This window comes from Mobula hypostoma, chromosome 3 (assembly GCF_963921235.1).
Source record: "Mobula hypostoma chromosome 3, sMobHyp1.1, whole genome shotgun sequence".
Classification (NCBI taxonomy): Eukaryota; Metazoa; Chordata; class Chondrichthyes; order Myliobatiformes; family Myliobatidae; genus Mobula; species Mobula hypostoma.
In genome coordinates, this window is record NC_086099.1 from 37,737,331 (window position 1) to 37,757,527 (window position 20,197).

The window sequence follows — 20,197 nt, forward strand, 5'->3', positions numbered from 1 at the left end:
GGTAGTTTATTGAAATACCATTAAAAATCTAAGCTGGTGAAAATTTTGCTAATTTTCTCTGTTTTTAAGCCACATAAAAATAGCAGCAGATTAACACACTGTGGCCACTTTATTTGGTATGCCCTGTACCTAATAAAGTGGCCTCTAAGTGTATGTTTATGGTCATCCATTTTAACATTTGACAAGTAGTGGGTTCAGAGATGCTCTTCTGCACAACAGTGTGGCGACTCGTGGTTATTAGAATTATTGTCGCCTTCTTGTCAGCTGCTACCAGTCTGATGATTCTCCTCTGACCTCTTTCATCAACACGGCATTTCCCCCCAAAGCACTGCTGCACATTGGATTTTTTTTTTGTTTATCTCACCAATCTCTGTAAACTCTAGATACTATTGTTTGTCAAAATCCCAGGCACCAACAATCATTTCATGGTTAAAATCACTCAGATTACATTTCTTTCCCATTCTGATGATTGTTTTGAAGAACAACTGAACCTCTTGACCATGTCTGCATGCTTTTATACAATGAATTGCTGTCACCTGATTAGCTGATTAGATATTTGCATTTGCAAGCAGATATACAGGTGTAACTAATAAAGTGGCCACTGCATGTATACGTCTGCATTCACCTCCCAATCGACATAAGACTTAAATTCTGATTTAAAAGAAGCATGGGGATTCCTGGTTTATTTTGCACGTTCGAGCTGGGATACAAACAGATTAAATGTGCCCCGAATTCGATATCTAATAGATATCATGCCAACACACTTGGTGGTTACTTTATTAGGTACATCTGTACTTCTCATTAATGTAAATATCTTGAAAAAATGTAAACTAGTGACATTTATCCACCATTTTGTTCATGCAAATAAACTTAGTGGCTACTTTATTAGGTACACCTCCTTGTCAATATGAATATCTAATCAGCCAATCATGTGGCAGCAATTCAATGCATAAAAAAAGCATGTAGACATGGTCAGAAGGTTCAGTTATTCAGACTAATATCAGAATGCGGATGAGATTTGATCTAAGTGACTTTGACTATGGAATGATTGTTTGTATCAGATGGGGTGGTCTGAGTAAATGCCGTTCTCCCTGGTTTTTCATACGCAAGTCTCTAGTGTTTGCAAAGGATGGTGAAAAAAGACTAAAAATATCAAGTCAGCAACAGTTCTGAGGGCAAAAATGCCTTATTAATGAGAGGTTAGAGGAGAATGGCCAGACTGGTTCAAGCTGACAGGAAGGCAAAAGTAACTCAAATAACCACGTGATAAAGCATTGGTGTGCAGAAGAGCTTCTCTGAATTCACAATACATCAAAACTTGAAGTCGATGGGCTGCAACAGCATAAGACCCCAAATATACACTCAGTGGCCACTTTATTTGGTACAAGAGCTACTAATAAAATGGCCACTGAATGTAATTTGACAACAGTTGCTACATCTTACTCCTCCTACTACTACTGCAGTAACCAAAAGATTAATAATTAAACCAGTTATAATCCAATACTAGATTAATAATTAAACTGGTTCTAGTCCAATACCAGATTAAGTAGTTCTGCTCCGTGTGTGACAAAGGATGAATGTTACACATCATTTAAAACAAATTGAATTGATTGACAATATTGGGAAACTAAATTAATATAAATGTATAAGGTTACTCCAATATATAACAAACAGCTTATTGGAGCTTTCAAATGCCATTTGTTGTTCTATTCACTGAACCATACCCTAATATTGCACAGTGAATGATGCCAAGCCTGACATCTTGTGGCCTTATAGCAGAATGCTATGTTGATCCATTGGGAGTTTAATTTGCAATGTTCAAAGGCTGAAGTTCACACATTTGTTCGGTGTATCAAAAGAACACTACGTTTAGAACTATCAGGTATTCTGTTTCCCCACAGAAGGTAATGAAAATGGATGAAAGGACAGAATAAAATCATCAAGGTAGAAGCACGGGGTAAACCAGGACCCGCACAGTAGCTGACAGGATCTCCCAGTTAAACACAGTTTCCAACACTTTGCCACAGACAGGTGACAGAAGGTCACCATGGGCTGCTATAACGCATCCTTTGAGGGAAGACAGTTTGCGGGAGAGAGGGACAAGAGCTCCGCATTTCACCCTGCACCATCCAGGATGTTTATAATGCATCAATATAAATGTTACTATTTAATTATTGCAATGATTCATTCAGAAACACAGACAGACACACACACACATACTCTAGTCACACACATATGCACATCACACAAAGACAATAATCCTGCAAAAATGGTCTCGAACATCACAATCTGACCTCATCCCTCCACTGGCATCTGACTCCCCATCACCACATAATTAACTTCCTCAATGTCTTTCATTTTGACCAAAGCCATGAGACCGGAGGAGCAGATTTAGGCCATTCTGCTTAAGTCTGCGCCGCTATTCAATAATAGACAATAGGTGCAGAAGTAGGCTAATCAGCCCTTCCAGCCAGCACCACCATTCACTGTGATCATGGCTGATCATCCACAATCAGTACCCCGTTCCTGCCTTCTCCCCATATCCATTGACTCCACTATCTTTAAGAGCTCTATCTAACTCTTTCTTGAAAGCATCCAGAAAACTGGCCTCCACTGCCTTCTGAGGCAGAGCATTTCACAGAGCCACAACTTTCTGGGTGAAAGGGTTTTTCCTCAACTCCATTCTAAATGGCCTACCCCTTATTCTTAAACTGTGGCCTCTGGATCTGGACTCCCCCAACATCGGGAACATGCTTCCTTCCTCTAGCATGTCCAATCCCTTAATAATCTTATATGTTTCAATCAGATCCCCTCTCATCCTTCTAAATTCCAGTGTATACAAGCCTAGTCGCTCCAATCTTTCAACATATGACAGTCCCGCCATCTCAGTGCGGAGAGGTATGAGCAGTGCAGCAGATCACATCTAGTTGATGCTGCTACAACTGAGTAATCACCAGCTGTAGTACCATTCCTACTGGTGTCAATTTACATTGGCTAATGGTTGGTGCGTATGTTTAATATATTCATCTGAAAGCAATCCATTTTAGACGTATAGATTTTGAGTAACTATTCATTTGTGCTTCTACATTGAATGCATTTTCCCATATCTAATATATTTCCTACTAGAATTCAACATTTGCAAGATTTTGCTGATTTTTTTTGCTGTTAATTCATGTAGGTGTTACTGGAAGCTTAGAGTTTTTAAATAGCTGATTTATTATCCTTTTCAGCCCCATTCTCCTTTTGTCTCCCATATCCTTTGAAGCCCTTATTAACAGCAATAACAGGCAAGCTACTCATACTGAAAATGATGCCCATCAGATTTACCAGCACAGAAATACAGTGGGTTTCCTCCAATAACTGAGGTGTAGAAGAGCCACCAGACTCCAAACCTCCTCCACTGTAAATGCTATCTGCAACTTCCAGCTCCATTCACTCACAAGTTTCATTTCTGTCTTCTACATCGCTTTCAATTTGATCCTTCAATTTAATCAGTACTTCACAATCAGGAATGCTGGGAAATGCTTGAGATTCCACTTGGTGGAAGAGGAAGCACATATCTGGAGCAACTGTGAGGAGCCGGGTGTTCATCTCTCTTTCCTTTGAGAGGTTTCCAGGCTCTACAGGAATGTTCATTCTTGCTGAAAGCTGCCATGAACCTTCCTGAGCCTGGTGTGAACCCTAACATTGCTAATCCCAAATAGGATTGTTCAGCTGACTAAATCCTCCACCCAAAATGACCTTTGGTTCTTTCTCTTTCAGCCACCATCCAGAATGGAGCAAGGACTGCATTTACATTGTCTGGTTCCTTTCCAAGAACAAAACTGGGGACATTTTGGTGGCTTCAGTAGTGTGCAGTTTAATCCTGAAGTAGACGGGTAAGTGAATAAACCAATCTTGTGTATCCAGTCTGTGTAATGTGTATAGGTGTTGTGGCTGAACACCTGGAGTGACCTTTTCAGATATGCTGTGTGCGAGAAAAATTAAATTTATACTGTACATTCTATATCTGCATCCTGATTGAGAAATTAATTTGACAGGCAAGTGCTTGGGATTATGTGCCTGATATTAATGGTGTAGATAATGGAATTTGACATTTAAAGGTAAATGTATTGACCTTGACCTCTGTGAGACAGTACGTCCAAAGTTCTGGGCCAATGTTTACAATAGAATCTACAGATTCAATAATAGGACCCATAACTTGCAATTTAAAAACTCTAAGCTTCCAGTAACACCTACATGAATTAACAGTAAAAAAAAATCAGCCATATCTTGCAAACGTTGAATTCTAGTGGGAAATATATTAAATATGGGAAATTGCATTCAATGTAGAAGCACCAAGTGAATAGTTATTCAAAATCTATACGTCTAAAATGGATTGCTTTCAGATGAATATATTAAACATACGCACCTACCCAGTAGCCAATGTAACTTGACACCAGTAGGAATGGTACTACAGCTGGTGATTACTCAGTTGTAGCAGCATCAACTAGATGTGTGATCTGCTGCACTGCTCATACCTCTCCGCACTGAGATGTACAGAAGATTCACCAGATCAATTCTAAACCCTTAAGTTATTTTGCACTGCATGGGTGATCTATTCTGTTTTGTTCCCACAGCAACTTGGATTGCTTACTGGAATCTAGATTATGATGACATTTATAGTTATTGCTAGTTATTGATGCCCTAGTTAAAAATTGTAGGAACGAGCAGTTTAAAAAATACATTGCATCAAATTTTTACTGAAAATAAGATCATAAAACAATAAGATAGGAAAATTTTTGACCATTGGTCCATTGAATCTGCTCACCGTTTGATTATGGTTGATTTATTTTCTCTCATCCTCCACTTCAAGTATACCTAATGACTTGGCCTCCGAAGACAACTATAGTTATAAATTCCACAAATTCTCCACCCTCTAGCTAAAGAAATTTCTCCTCATCTATTCTAAAAGGATGAGGCCCTCTAGTCCTGGACTCTCCCACTACTGGAAACATTCTCTCTATGCCCACTCTATCTAGGCATTTCAAAATACTTCAAAGCAAGTTTAAAAGAATCTATAAATACATCTCAGGATCTCGCTAAGTGCTGTAACACTTTGTCGAATTCTAGAAAGTATATTTAATAAAAATCTTCAAGACATTTGGAAAAAAATAACATTATTCAGCTGAAGGACATCATGCTCATTGTGATGACAATCCATGCATAACAAACTACACTGAAGTAACTTATGCTTACACAGGTAATTATGACATGTAATGAAGGAAATATCAAATTGAATTTACCTAAAAGAAGAAACATCTCCACCAAAGGTAACTTATCTCCATTGGTATGAGGTACTGGTGCTGGGGTTGCAAGTGAATAACCTGGAAATTTAAAATATTTAGATATTAATAAATTGTTCCACATATTGTGATTTTGACAAAAAATGTAAAATGACTTATCCAATTAATCACTGACTTGCTTTATAATTAGATGGATTTTCCTACTTAATTCATTATAACGGGAGGAGAAGATGGTGGCGCGACGCAGCTCGCAGCGGCCACTCCGGTGGTGATATCTGTTATTTGTCAAGTAGGGTGCCGTGCACAATCCTGATTTGATGGAGACGGACGAACATCTGGTGAAACTTCTGAAATGCCTGCTTCGCTGCTGCTGCTGCTACTGTGTGGTCCAGAATCTCCGGAGGAGAAGGCCCCGAGTCCTTGGCTTTGCTTGTTGCTCGGTGGCTGGGGTGGGGTCGAAGCGCTCAGCAGAGGCTGTGTCAGAAGGGCTGGTCGGAGGCTCGAAGTTTTCAGATGGACTCAAGAGTCCGCTGCGGTCCGGTGCTTCCAATGGTGCTGCATCAGCGAGTTGGCGGCGCTTGGAGGTTCATGGCAGGGAGAGTTCCTCCCTTCTGCCGCCTGTGTGAGATGATGAGTCTATCGGGACCTTGAGACATTTTTTACCGTGCCCATGGTCTGTTCTTTATCACATTATGGTATTGCTTTGCACTGTTGTAACTATATGTTATAATTATGTGGTTTTGTCAGTTTTAGTCTTGGTTTGCCCTGTGTTTTTCTTGTGATATCATTCTGGAGGAACGTTGTATCATTTTTAATGCATGCATTTCTAAATGACAATAAACAAGGACTGTGTGTCCTCATAATCTAATCCAATCTAATCTAATCTTCTACTCAACAAATCCAAGGCTTCTCCAAACTTTCTTCAAATTTAGACCCTGCTGCTCTATTTAAACTTAAGGATGTTCAAAGGAATCCAAGTAGATTTTTTTTTATCAAAGTATATATGTAGTATGCAGTATACAACCCTGAGATTCGTCTCCTCACAGACAGCCAAAAAACAAAGAAAGCAATGGAACCTGTTCAAAATAAAGCACCACCCCTCCCCCCACACACACAAGAAACTAATCATGCAAACAGCAACAAAATGAATGCGTGAAAACACAGAACTGAAAACACAAAATAAAAGAGTCCATATTCAGTTCAGCTCAGTGTTCATCATCTGCAGGACTCCCCAATTCAGCCCCTAGAAACACATCATGGTGTGAACTACAGTCGATGGCACAGAACACATTGAGTAAACTTTGCTCCAGTACTGTTCTCCAACAGCGTCGTCGGGGAGGGAGACCGGCACATGCAGACCCCTACTCTGGCAGCAGCAAGCGAGAGGCTGGTAGACGGCTCTGAACACTTGCTTGCCTTCCGCACTCACCTCGAGTTTTCAATCTCCTCTGATGCTTTAATAGGCGAGATCATTGAAAAATGGAGTTGATCATGGGCTTGCACACCATCTCAAAACTTCTTGGCCTCAAGGAGGCCGCTCAACTCCCAGCACCCTCTCAGGGACAGCAAAGAGCCAGGTCACTCAACTGGCCCAAAGACACACCATCAATCTGTATACCACAGGATTTAAAAGTACCAGAACCATATTTGAAAGAAAAAGGAGATGTAAAGGAAGTGAAAGAAGCAGTTTCATGGACCATCTTGAGGATGTCATCTGTGGTAGCCTTGTTTGCAGGCACCATCTTCTTTGCATCTCCTTCAATACCGATGAGCAAAATTGGGCAAACACCACAGAGTATCAAAAACTCAATGTAGTACTTCAGTTGATTACATTCTAATCATTTTGCAACCCTGTTCACTATCTTGGCTTTCTGGACTACTGCTTAGCATTGTTCGTGTATATTGAATGCTGACTTCTTGCCATTCATTACCTGCTACTGTCTGTCCCAACTAGCTCTTGGGACATACAGTAACACCCAAATTTAATATTTTGGGTGGCAGTTACTTGTAAGGTACAGTAAAATGGTTAGTTAACCACAAATATGATAAATGTAAGTCACTCTGCAAGCAGCTGTTTTTACAAGAAGTTAATTGTTAATTGTTAAACTGTGAGCAACGTTATCAGACTGGTGATATGAAAATTTAAACTAGGTTGTAAAAATAGAAAAAAGCAGATGCGGAAAATCTGGAACAAAAGCAGGAAGTACGTGAAATATGCACCAGCCCAGACTATATCTGTGGAAAGAAAAACAGGGTTAGTATTGCAGATTGACAACTCTTTCTTAGTTAGTTTTCAGTGCCATAGAAGATGGAGTAAGGGGAAAAAAGATCAAAGGGAATATTGGTGATAGGGTAAGACCAAATATGTAATCATAAAAACATAAGAGCATAAGAAGTAGGAGCAAGAGTAGGCCATCTGGCCCGTCAAGCTTGCACTGCTGATCTCTCCACCTACCTGCCTTTTCCCCATAACCCTTAATTCTCCTACTATGCAAAAATCTATCCAACCTTGTCTGAAATATATTTACTGAGGTAGCCTCCACTGCTTCATTGGGCAGAGAATTCCACAGATACACCACTCTCTGGGAAAAACAGTTTCTCCTCAACTTCGATCTAAATCTACTCCCCCGACTCGAGGCTATGTCCCCTAGTTCTAGTCTCACCTATCAATGAAAACAACTTTCCTGCCTCTATCTTATCTATCCCTTTCATAATTTTATATGTTTCTATAAGATGTCTTCTCATTCTTCTGAATTCCAGTGAGTACAATCCCAGGTGACTCAATCTCTCCTCATAGTCTAACACCCTCTTCTCTGAAATCAACCTGGTGAACCTCTGCACTGCCTCCAAAGCCAGTATATCCTTCAAGTAAGGAGATCAGAATTGCATGCAGTACTTGAGGTGTGGCCTCATTGATACCCTGTACAATTGCAGCATGACCTCCCTGCTCTTAAATTCAATCCCTCTAGCAATGAAGGCCAACATTCCATTTGCCTTCTTGATAACCTGCTGCAACTGCAAACTAATCTTTAGTGATTCATGCACAAGCACTCCCAAGTCCCTCAGCACAGCAACATGCTGCAATTTTTACCATATAAATATTAATCTGCTCTTTCATTTTTCTTTCCAAAGTGGATGACCTCGCATTTACCAACATTGTACTCCATCACTTAACCTATCTATATCTCTCTGCAGACTTTATTTTTCCACTCAATTTAGTATCATTAACAAATTTAGATACACTACACTCAGTCCCCTCTTCCAGATTGTTAATATATATAGTGAACAGTTGCGGGCCCAGCACCGACCCTTGCAGAACACCACTCACCACTGATTGCCAACCAGGATAACACCCAAGTATCCCAACTCTGTTTTCTGTTAGTTAACCAATCCTCTATCCATGCTAATACATCACCCCCAACTCTTATGCATCTTTATCTTATGGACAAGTCTTTTATGCAGCACTTTGTCAAATGCCTTCTGGAATTCCAAGTAAATAACATCCATCTGTTCCCCTCTATACACTGCACTCATTATATCCTCAAAGAACGCCAGGAAGTTTGTCAAATAGCACCTGCCTTTGCTGAATCCATGCTGCATCTGCCTGATGGATCCATTTCTTTCCAGATGCCTCTCTATTTCTTCTTTAATGATAACTTCAAGCATTTTCCCAACTACTGATGTCAAACTAACTGGCCTTTGGTTACCTGCCTTTTGTCTATATCCTTTTTAGAGTAGTGGCATGACATTCGCTGTCTTCCAATCTACCAGGACTTGCCCAAAGTCCAGAGAATTCTGGTAAGTTATCACCAAACCGGTACTATAACCTCTGCCATTTCTCTCAGTACCCTGGGATGCCTTCCATCAGGACCAGGGGACTTATCTATTTTTAAGCCCCTAGGTTTTCTCAGCACTACCTCTTTAGTGATAGCTATTGTATCGAGGATCTCACCTCCCATCACATCCATAACATCTCTCCTTGACATGTTAGATGTGTCCTACACCGTGAAGACCGCCACAAGATAGTCAAAATAGCTCTGCCATTTTCTCATTACCCAATATCAATTCCCACTTCTTGTCTTCCAAGGGACCTGCGTTCACTTTAGCCACCCTTTTCCACTTTATATAATTATAAAAACTTTTACCATGTGTTTTTATATTTTTTGCTAGTTTATTTTCATAATCTATCTTCCCTTTTATTGCTTGCTTACTGGTTCTTTGTTGTTTTTTTTAAATCTTCCCAGTCTTCCAGTTTCCCACTACTTTTGTCGAATTTGTATGTACGAACTTTTAGTTTGATGTCTTCCTTTAGTTATCCAAGGTTGGTTCCCCCCACACTTACTGTCATTGCTGTTAACTGGAATATATTTTGTTGAGCACCATGAAAAATCTCTTTGAAATTCTTCCACTGTTCCTCAACCGTTCCACCATATAGCCTGTGTTCCCAGACTACACTAGCCAAATCCTCCCTCATCCCATTGTAGTCTCCATTGTTTAGGCATAAAATACTGGTTTTAGATTGAACAAATGCACCCTCCATTTGTATGAGACATTCAATCATACTGTGATTATCTTTCCAAGAGGATCCCTAACTACAAGATCACTAATTTTACCTGTCTCATTGCACAGGACCAGATGTAAGATAGCACATTCCCTTGTAGGTTCAGTAACATGCTGACTCAATCAGAAACAGGTTTATTATTACTGGCATATGTTGTAAAATTTGTTCTTTTGCAGGAAAAGAAGTCAATAAGTAGTGCAAAGTATGAATAGTAGCATAGTTCTCATGGGTTCATGAACCATTCAAAAATCTGATGACAGAGCAGAACAGGCTATTCCCAAAATATTGACAGTGCACTTCAGGTTCCTGCATCTTTTTCCCCAGGGTAGTAACATGAAGAGAGCATGTTCCAGATGAGAAGGCTCCTTCTTGATAATGCCAGCTCCTTGAGCCACCCTCTCCTTATTATGTCCTCAATTGTGAGGAAGGCTGTGCCCTGGATGGATCTGGCTGAGTCTGCATTCCTCTGAAGACTCTTGTGATCCTGTGTATTGGAGCCTCCATACTGGCCGTGATGTCCCCAGTCAGAATGCTCTTCACATTGTAATCAATGCACAGCAGCCTGACATATGTCTTGCCAATGTCTTGGTGCTCCAAAGGCGACGGAGAGGCTGCTGGATTGTGTCCACTGTAAAACTGTTGTAGCGATAACCAAGTTGCAGTGGGTCAAGGTCTTTGCTCAGGCAGGAATTAATTCTGGTCATTACCAAACTCTCAAAGCACTTCATCATGAATTGAATTGATAAGAATTGCCTTCTGTAGGTTGTACCTGGATTACATGCGGGGTTCTGGATGGCTGCTCTTGAACACCACAGATCTACTCCTCAGCAGACTGGGAATCTCTTGCTCATTCAGAGCTTCTACTAGTCCACAGTTCATAGCAGAGTAAACTTCACTATCTGTGTAATAAAACTCTTCATATTTTTAATTGCAGTTTAAACTCATTAACACAATTAAAATGTGATCCTCTCTACCTCCAGAAAAGCAATACTCAAAATGTCTGCATGTAGAAAAAGACAAAGGACTCACAGGCAAATTTGTATGTTAATATTACAATGCAAAACAGGAGGTACAATAAGATATGTCTCTCCTGATTTCTTTTTTTCTTTTCTGGATGCAAAATAAACAGGAAGCATAAGGAAGAGAAATACGAGAAAGACTTGCAGAGAAAAGGGTAAGCATAGATTCCACTAAAAAATTGATAAGCTGAGTTTTAATGTGATTCAATGTGCATAAGGCATCCCCAATTACTTAGACAGAGGAGATGAGCGAGGGATAGGTAGAAAATGACTTTCAGCATGTAACATCCGTGTTGTTCATGAATCAACAATATTAATATGTTTCACCAACAATGATGCCATTTCAGTGAGATGCCATTCAGAATTTCATTGCCATGGTTCGAAAGAGCCACACCTTAAAAGCCTGCCATGTGATATAAGGAAAATTTTAGAGGGCCATAAGACCATAGGAGCAGAATTAGGCCATTTGTCCATCAAGTCTGCACCGCCATTTCAATATGGCTGATACAATTTTCCTCTCAGCCCCAATCTCCTGCCTTCTCCCTGTATCGCTTCATGCCCTGAACAGTCAAGAACCTATCAATCTCTGCCTTAAATAAGCATAAAGACTTGACCTCCACAGCTGCCTGTGAAAAATAATTCCACAGATTCACCACTCCCTGGTTAAAGAAATTCCTCCTCATCTCCATTCTAAAAGGGTGCTCCTCTAGTCTAAGAAAGAAGAAAGATTTAAAATTTTAAAAAATTAAGTGCAAAGGAGGACAGAGTTCCCTCACATGATATGGACAACCAGGGACATTCGCCCAGTGTAGAAATGGCTAATACGAGGTGTAAAGGGCTAGATTAATCAGACACCAACTATTTAAATGTCCGGGAGATGTGGTAATAAGTATACAAGCATAACAAAGTAACTTGAGCCTAAATTATTATCTTAAAATAGAAACGCAAATAAACCATGCAAAATATTACATAGCAAGTCACAAAGATTGCCACAAAGATTTCTGCAGGGCACCAAGGTTTTATGGCTCATGATTCTTAGTCACCACTTAATTGCTGCTGTTCTTGGCAGAACTCTGAAGTTTGACTCACTCATGAAACCACCCCTGGGCTTTAAGCACTGATCATGATCTCCAGTCCCAGTTGCAGTCCAACAAAGCTGGAAAAATCAGCACCATAAATACAAGTTACACAAGTGCAGAGACAACCTCTTTGATCTATTAGTCTCAACACCGCCCCTTTTTTTTCAAATATATTCTGTGTCCATCAACATATTCTTCATAAATCAGACATTTCCACATTCACTCATGTTTAGGCACACAACATTCCCTTGAACTTACAAAAGGGCATTAGGGTTTACATATAAGCGATAAGCCCGAAACCAAAAAGAATCATCAAGCCAACCATCAAACCACCTGACATTTGCATTTTAATGGTGCCTGAGATTAAGAAAGAATTCAGCTGCTATCACAAATATTCTTCAGATATTGGCGGTGTTAACTCACTAACTGGCATTACTCACTAACCGACATATAGACTCCACATGCTGTGAAAGCAAAAAGAGTTAAGTTGTCATTTTGACCTTCCAGACATTCATCCAATGTTTTACAAAATCTAATATGACACACAAGGGAGCATAATTTTATGGTGATAGGAGGAAAGTACAGGTGTATATCAGAGTTAAGTTTTTAACTCAGAGAGTAGTGGGAATGTGCTGCTGGGGCAGTGGTAGATGCCGATACATTAGAGGCATTTAGATGCTCTTGGACTGGCACATGGATGATGGAATATTTGAGGGTTATGTGGGTGGGAAGGGTTACATTGATCTTAGAATACGTTAAAAGATTGGCACAAAATCCTGGGCTGAAAGGCCTGTACTGTGCTGTAACGTTCTATGATTTTTTCAGATGAAACTTGACTGTTTCATGGTCCGGTCCGTGAAGTCCGTATTCCGGTTCACGGTCCGGTCCATCGACCCTTGATCCAGGTTTCCCTGCCTACCCTGTTTCTATTCCTGTTAAGCACTAATTAAGGCAGCTGATGCTAGTTGGGACTGGCTGCATAAATACCTCCAGAGACCAGGGCGTGGCTGCTGGATTGTTCTTGTCCTTACTCCTTGTATCCCTTTCCCTGCTTTCTGTTTCCTTGCCTGAAGCCCTGCCTTGTCTTGCCGGTAACTTTCGCCTCGCCTGAAGTTCTGTCTTGCCTTGCTTTGCCTGAAGCCTTGCCTTGTCTTGCTGTCTTGTCCTGGAGCCACCCTGTACCTAGCTCCCTTCCTGTCCCTTGCCTCCGCCCAGGTAAGCCAGGCCGTCTTGCTGTTACCTGGGGTTGGTTCTGTCCCATCCTGTCCCTTGCCTCTGCCTAGGTAAGCCAGGCCGTCTTGCCGTTACCTGGAGTTGGTTCTGTCCCTTCCTGTTCCTTGCCTCCATCGGGTAAGCCAGGCCATCTTGCCGTTACCTGCGGTTGGTTCTGTCCCTTGCCACCGTTGGGTGGTGATCCGCGCCCTGCCCAGGAGGAGCCAAGCCTCGTCTCAAGTCTCCAGCTCTCTGCCAAGCCTCGCCTCAAGTCTCCTGCCTCCAGCCTCCACTCGCCTCCTGCCTCCAGCTTCGCCTCACCTCCAGCCTCCAGCCTCGCCTCATCTCCTGCCTCCAGCCTCCAGCCTTGCCTCAAGTCTCCAGCCTCCTGCCAAGCCTAGCCTCAAGTCTCGTCTCCAGCCTCTTGACAAGCCAAGCCAAGTCTCTAGCCTCTAGCCTCTTGCCAAGCCAAGCCAAGTCTCTAGACTCTAGCCTCAAGCCTGAAGACTCCAGCCTCATCCTGCCTGCCTGTCAAGCCTCATCCTTGCCTAGTTCTGGGGTCCGAGCCAGAGGCAAGACCCAGGTACTGGGTCCTTGTCCAGTCTCTGGCTCGGAGTCCAAGCCCAGGCTCCTAGCTCTCTTGTTCAGTCCTGTTCCAGGTTCCTGGTTTTCGTGTCCATGTCCTTGCCATCACCCTGTATCCTAGTCCTGACCCTAGTACTTCAGTGTCTGTGTCTTGCACTTGGGTCCGTTCCCAGCCACCCCCATATGACAGACTGAACAATCTGTAACTACAGAGGAGTTACAGTTTTTTGGTCATATAGTTAAATAAATTCTTGTTAAATTGATATGCAACTGATGAATTCTTGTCAGTGTGATTTCAATGACCACATTCTCAATTCATGAGCCAGTGGGAACATAATGAAAGGAAAATCATGTCTGACAAATCTCATAGAATTTTTTGAGGATGTCACTAGTAGAGTGGATGGGGAGAACCAGTGGATGTGGTATATTTGGATTTTCAAAAGGCTTTTGACAAGGTCCCACACAGGAGATTAGTGTGCAAATTTAAAGCACACGGTATTGGGGGTATGGTATTGATTTGGATAGAGAATTGGTTGGCAGACAGGAAGCAAAGAGTGGGAATAAACGGGACCTTTTCAGAATGGCAGGCAGTGACTAGTGGGGTACCGCAATGACACGAAGCTAGGTAGCAGTGTTAGCTGTGAGGAGGATGCTAAGAGGATGCAGGGTGACTTGGATAGGTTAGGTGAGTGGGCAAATTCATGGCAGATGCAATTTAATGTGGATAAATGTGAGGTTATCCCCTTTGGTGGCAAAAACAGGAAAACAAATTATTATCTGAATGGTGACCGATCAGGAAAAGGAGAGATGCAACAAGACCTGAGTGTCATTTGTTACGAGAATACACATAAAATTAAGATGTTTGCTGGCCTGGGCTAGCATCAGTGGCATCAGCAGTTGGTCTGCCACCTGCCCTCAGGGGAAGGAGAGATAAGGAACAATGGAGCAGCGTCTGGAGATGTGTAATGAAGGGACGTGGGAGAGAGAGTTGTCTGGAGCGGCTCCCCCTTTGAACCCTGAACTGTTTGAAGTGATGGACAGGCGATACCCCAGCAGGGGGATAAAAAGGGACAGGTTCGCTAAGGCAGGACACACGCCACCCGAGGTAACGAGACCCTGGAAGCGGAGTGGGGTTCTCGTCCGCGATTTTGAACGCTAAATTTGGGACGGAGTAAATTGATTGGGTTAAAATTCCCGAAAGAAAGAAAAGACAAACAGCAGAAATGGAGGTTGAGGAATTTATAAAGGCGCCGACCTTGGAGGCATTAGAGGATGCCAGGAAATCGGAATTGATAGCTGTGGCCAAACGGGTGAATCTTGCCAAGGTGAAGTCGACAATGAGGAGAGAGGAGATACACAGAGCTATTGTAGAGCACTATGTATCTAAAGGTGTGTTTCCCCAAGGTGAGCTGGGGGTGGTGTCTATTGAAAAACCTGCTGGAGACGCGGTACAGGTACAGCTTGAAAAACTGAGACTCGAGCACGAGTTCCGGGTACGGCAGTTAGAACACGAAGAGAAGCAGTTAGAAAGGCGGGAGAGAGAGAAAGAGAGGGACAGACAGTTGGAGAGAGAGGAGAAACAGAGGGAAAGGGAATTTGAGCTGGAGAAGTTAAAGATAAGGGCCGAGCAGGGGCTCGTGCCGAACCAAGGTGGAGGGTTCCGGGCGACCCAGGAGGTTAGGCTGGTTCCCCCATTTGACGATACTGATGTGGATCGGTACTTTCTCCACTTCGAAAAGGTGGCTATAAGTCAGGAATGGCCGAGGGATAAGTGGGTTGTTTTACTTCAGAGTGTACTGAAAGGGAAGGCCCAACAAGCTTACTCCGCTTTATCCGCGGAAGATGCCCAGAAGTATGAGGTGGTGAAGGAGGCCATCCTCAGGATTTATGAGTTGGTCCCGGAGGCATACCGGCAGAGGTTCCGGAATGCGAGGAAGCGGTGGGACCGCACGTATTTGGAGTTTGCTCGCGAGATGCAAACATATTGTGAGCGTTGGTGCGCCTCGAAGGGGGTAAAGGGGGATTATGACAGACTGCTGCAGCTGATTCTGATTGAGCAGTTTAAAGGTTGTGTCCCTGAGGGTATGAGACCCTACCTCGATGAGAAAGAGGCAGCCACGTTAGCCGCAACTGCTAAGTTAGCGGATGAGTATGCGTTGACGCATAAAATGAAGGTTGCCCCGAGTAAAGGCTACCAGAAGGGTAGTCAGGACGGCGGGGAGAGTCCGCCGGAAAAGTCAGAAAGTAAGCCGGGGACTAGTGAAAAGGATAAGGTAGACCGGGAGCAGTCTGGTAGGAAGTCTCCTGGGGTCGTCTGTTATAATTGTGGGAAAGTCGGACACTTTGCGTCCAGGTGCTTTGCCCCAAGGAAGGAGACGGGGAAAGGAAAAGCGGAAATTTTGAATGGCTGTATTGAGCTGTTAAGCGAACCGCTAGGGAAGGACAGGTCTGAAAAAGTCCAGGAAGGGCGCGAGAGGTTTATCTCGGCCGGACTGGTGTCAGTGAAGGAGAGGTTAAAACCAGTTCCAGTGCGGATCTGGAGAGACACGGGAGCGTGTCAGTCACTAATACTGAAGAGTGTATTAGAGTTTAGCTCGGAGACCCAGACTGGGGAGGTAGAGGTCAAAGGTGTTGGGGAAGGGACAGAGTCGGTCCCTTTGCACCAGATACATTTACAGAGCAACCTGGTCTCTGGACTAGTCACGATCGGGGTGAGGTCCGAATTACCGATGAAAGACGTGGAAGTCTTGCTCGGTAATGACATCGCCGGAGGAATCGTGTTCCCAGTCGTGAGATTGACGGGTCAGCCTGCCAGCATGGAGGCCCCGCCCGCGATGGTGAATTTGGCTGAAACATATCTGCCAACCTTGTATGAGACAGGGTGTAGTGAGATAAGAGGTAGTGAGGGAGCTGGGACGGACGTAGCAGTAGCCAGGAAAGAATTTGTGCAGACGCAGGAGCGAGACGAGGGGCTGATGGTTTTTGCCGAGACCGCTCTCTCTGACACAGCCTTGACAAGCTATTGTGCGGATGAGGAAGTGCTAAGGAAGAAAGGGAAATCAAGTACAGTACCCGCAGATGAGGAATGGGGGGTGGTGCAAAAGAGTTATGGGGATGAGGTTTTTAACATGGCCCACGAGGTACCCCCCGGTGGACATTTTGCGGTGCTGGAGGAAACAGTTGGTGGAATCATGAAAGAGAGTTACCGGCTGCCCAGGGGGAAAAATGTTATTGATCATGACCGACGCGAACTGAGACGGTCACCGGCTTTTGATATGCTAACAAACCTAGTCGGTGTTAGCGTGGAAATCAATGAAGCTAGGGGCCCCTTGATAAGAGAAAAAAACCATTTTGAAAAGATTAGGATGGGATCGGTCAGATGGGAGAAGGCTATTGTTTTGGCCAGGTCTACTGATAAGGTCTCTCCCTTAATCCCCAAAGGAGTAATTAAACGACTCGCACCCATGTGTTTGATTGTCCCGAGGAAATGCAAAGAACTGGGACGTTGGGTGATTGTGGTTACAATAGGGCAGCCAAGTAAACAACACCCATATTTTTTGAGTAATTCAGTGACTAAAGGGCTGATGAACACAGAGGTGTGTATTGGCAATTTAATACGGCTGTCTGAAGCCAGCTTGATAGTGAACCTTGAAAAAAATGAATTCGGCCACACGAGGGTCACTTACCTGGAAATTGTGGTGACACAGGGGCAGCTGGCAGCGATGCAAGCTACACTGCAGGCTATCGCTGACCTCCCAACCCCGACAGACAAGAGGGCCCTCAGAAGGCTTTTGGAGATGGTGGGGTACTGCAGGAAGTTTTGCAATAACTCTGCGGTCAATACCCGTTCCCCTCCTACTAAGCCCCTGCGAGAGAAAATTGAGTCGGAATGGGACAACCCTTGTTGTTGTGGTCCGGGACAAAACCAAATGAGAGGTTACATTGGTCGCAATTCATCAGTGTTTTTGGCCACTATGAAGTTTGCTGAGTTGGAGCCTGGTCTAAGGGATTATTAATAACACGTGTAAAAGGAACAGAAAATGTGATGACTGTCTGTCAAGGTGTTGACAGCTTCAAATTCTCTGTATTAGCTAAATAACTGTTAAAGATGTATATTGTGTATGTATCAGATAATGTAGTCATGTTTGTAATTTTTACCTCCCGGTAAAAATCCTTAAAGGGGGGAAGTGTTACGAGAATACACATAAAATTAAGATGTTTGCTGGCCTGGGCTAGCATCAGTGGCATCAGCAGTTGGTCTGCCACCTGCCCTTAGGGGAAGGAGAGATAAGGAACAATGGAGCAGCGTCTGGAGATGTGTAATGAAGGGACGTGGGAGAGAGAGTTGTCTGGAGCGGCTCCCCCTTTGAACCCTGAACTGTTTGAAGTGATGGACAGGCGATACCCCAGCAGGGGGATAAAAAGGGGACAGGTTCGCTAAGACAGGACACACACGCCACCCGAGGTAACAAGACCCTGGAAGCGGTGCGCCTCTCACGAGTGGGTGAGAAGTGCCAGACAACGACAAGGGTGGAAAGGTACGATCAGCGGGAACCCGGTGTGTGTCCGCCCTTGCCTGGGTGCCGGGTTCACTGCAGAGGATCGACCGCATCTGGAGGAGGGGTCACAGTCGGTGACCTCAGGTGACATCACCAAGGACCCGCCCAAAAGCTGTTTGTGAGCCATCTCGCTGGTCTGTGAGCCATCTCGCTGGTCTGTGAGTGAAGCCGTTCTGAATGATAAGTTGTTCCTATTCTATGTCTCTCTTCCCCCACCTTGTCCATCGCCATGGCAACGATTACTGCGAACTGAACTACTAACTGGACTGAACTTTGAGTCATTTTGAAATTGGTCATTTACCCCTAGACAACGATAGAGCTTGATTGATGCTGTTATCTTAATGCTGTGCACATGTGTGTTTATCATCACTGAACTGTTGCATTTATTATCCTTTCGATTACTGTGTTGCTTGTTTCTTTAATAAAACTTTCTTAGTTCTAGTACTCCAGACTCCAACTGAGTGATCCATTTCTGCTGGTTTGGCAACCCAGTTACGGGGTACGTAACACATTATACACCAGTCATTGAAAGTGGGCATGCAGGTACAGCAGGTAGTGAAAACGGCGAATGGTATGCTGCCATTCATAGCAAGAGGATTCGAGTACAGGAGCAGGGAGGTACTACTGCAGTTGTACAAGGCCTTGATGAGACCACACCTGGAGTATTGTGTGCAGTTTTGGTCCCCTAATCTGAGGAAAGACATTCTTGCCATAGAGGGAATACAAAGAAGGTTCACCAGATTGATTCCTGGGATGGCAGGACTTTCATATGATGAATGACTAGATCGACTAGGCTTATACTCGTTGGAATTTAGAAGATTGAGGGGTGATCTTATTGAAATGTATAAAATTCTAAAGGGATTGGACAGGCTAGACGCAGGAAGATTGTTCCCGATGTTGGGGAAGTCCAGAACGAGGGGTCACAGTTTAAGGATAAAGGGGAAGCCTTTTAGAACCGAGATGAGGAAAAACTTCTTCACACAGAGAGTGGTGAATCTGTGGAATTCTCTGCCACAGGAAACAGTTGAGGCCAGTTCATTGGCTATATTTAAGAGGGAGTTAGACTTGTGGCTAAAGGGATCGGGGGTATGGAGAGAAGGCAGGTACAGGGTTCTGAGTTGGATGATCAGCCATGATCATACTGAATGGCGATGCAGGCTCGAAGGGCCGAATGGCCTACTTGTGCACCTATTTTCTATGTTTCTATAATATATTTACTATGAATTTAACCCATAAAGTGCAAGAGTTTTACAAGTCAGATTTGTGAGTGAAGTGGGTGAAGAGAGGATTACATGGCATGTAAAATGCCAAGGCTTCTGGTTTCAACTTACTTCAATTAAAAATTCAACAACAGATCAGATATCAGGCTGGAGCATCTACTGCAATTCAACCTAGGGTGCTCAACACATGGTGTTTGGGTAGTAACCTTTCCCAGCAACTTAATTCCATGATGTTACTGGGTCTGCTGACTGTAAAGTCCTAAAATTAAATGAAGACCTTAAGTCCTATCTGATATAAATAGCCACAAGTACTCTTGCTAAAGGGAGATAATACTATAGCTACCTGATCTTCCTTGTTTGCTTCCCCATTTATTTTCAACAGTGAATTTAGCTGCCAGTACCCACTACTTCAGCAGTGGATCCCTTCTCTCTGCCAAGAAGAAACTTCCAGTCAACAAAGTAGTTTAAAACATAGTTCATTTGTTTTCAGTGAAACATGTTTATATCCACACATTCTTAATACAAATGTAAAACTCTCAGAGGAACTCTATCTTAAACATTTCCAAATGACAAACCATTTCCAACACACAGTTACAATTCCTATAAACTGAAAAGACATACCAATGATGCAGGTGACGAAGTCATATGTTGCAGAAACCGAAACCAGAGGAATTGAT

At 43.2% G+C, this 20,197-nt stretch overlaps 1 protein-coding gene across 1 annotated transcript in view; it reads right to left on the reverse strand.

Annotated features, from left to right (window-relative positions):
- Positions 1-20,197, reverse strand: part of LOC134343940 (embigin-like) — a 62,803-nt gene that overhangs the window by 25,583 nt on the left and 17,023 nt on the right. The window contains exon 2 of the mRNA XM_063042901.1: positions 5,286-5,366. Coding sequence (XP_062898971.1) covers positions 5,286-5,366 — 81 coding nt within the window. The remainder of the gene's footprint in view (positions 1-5,285; positions 5,367-20,197) is intronic.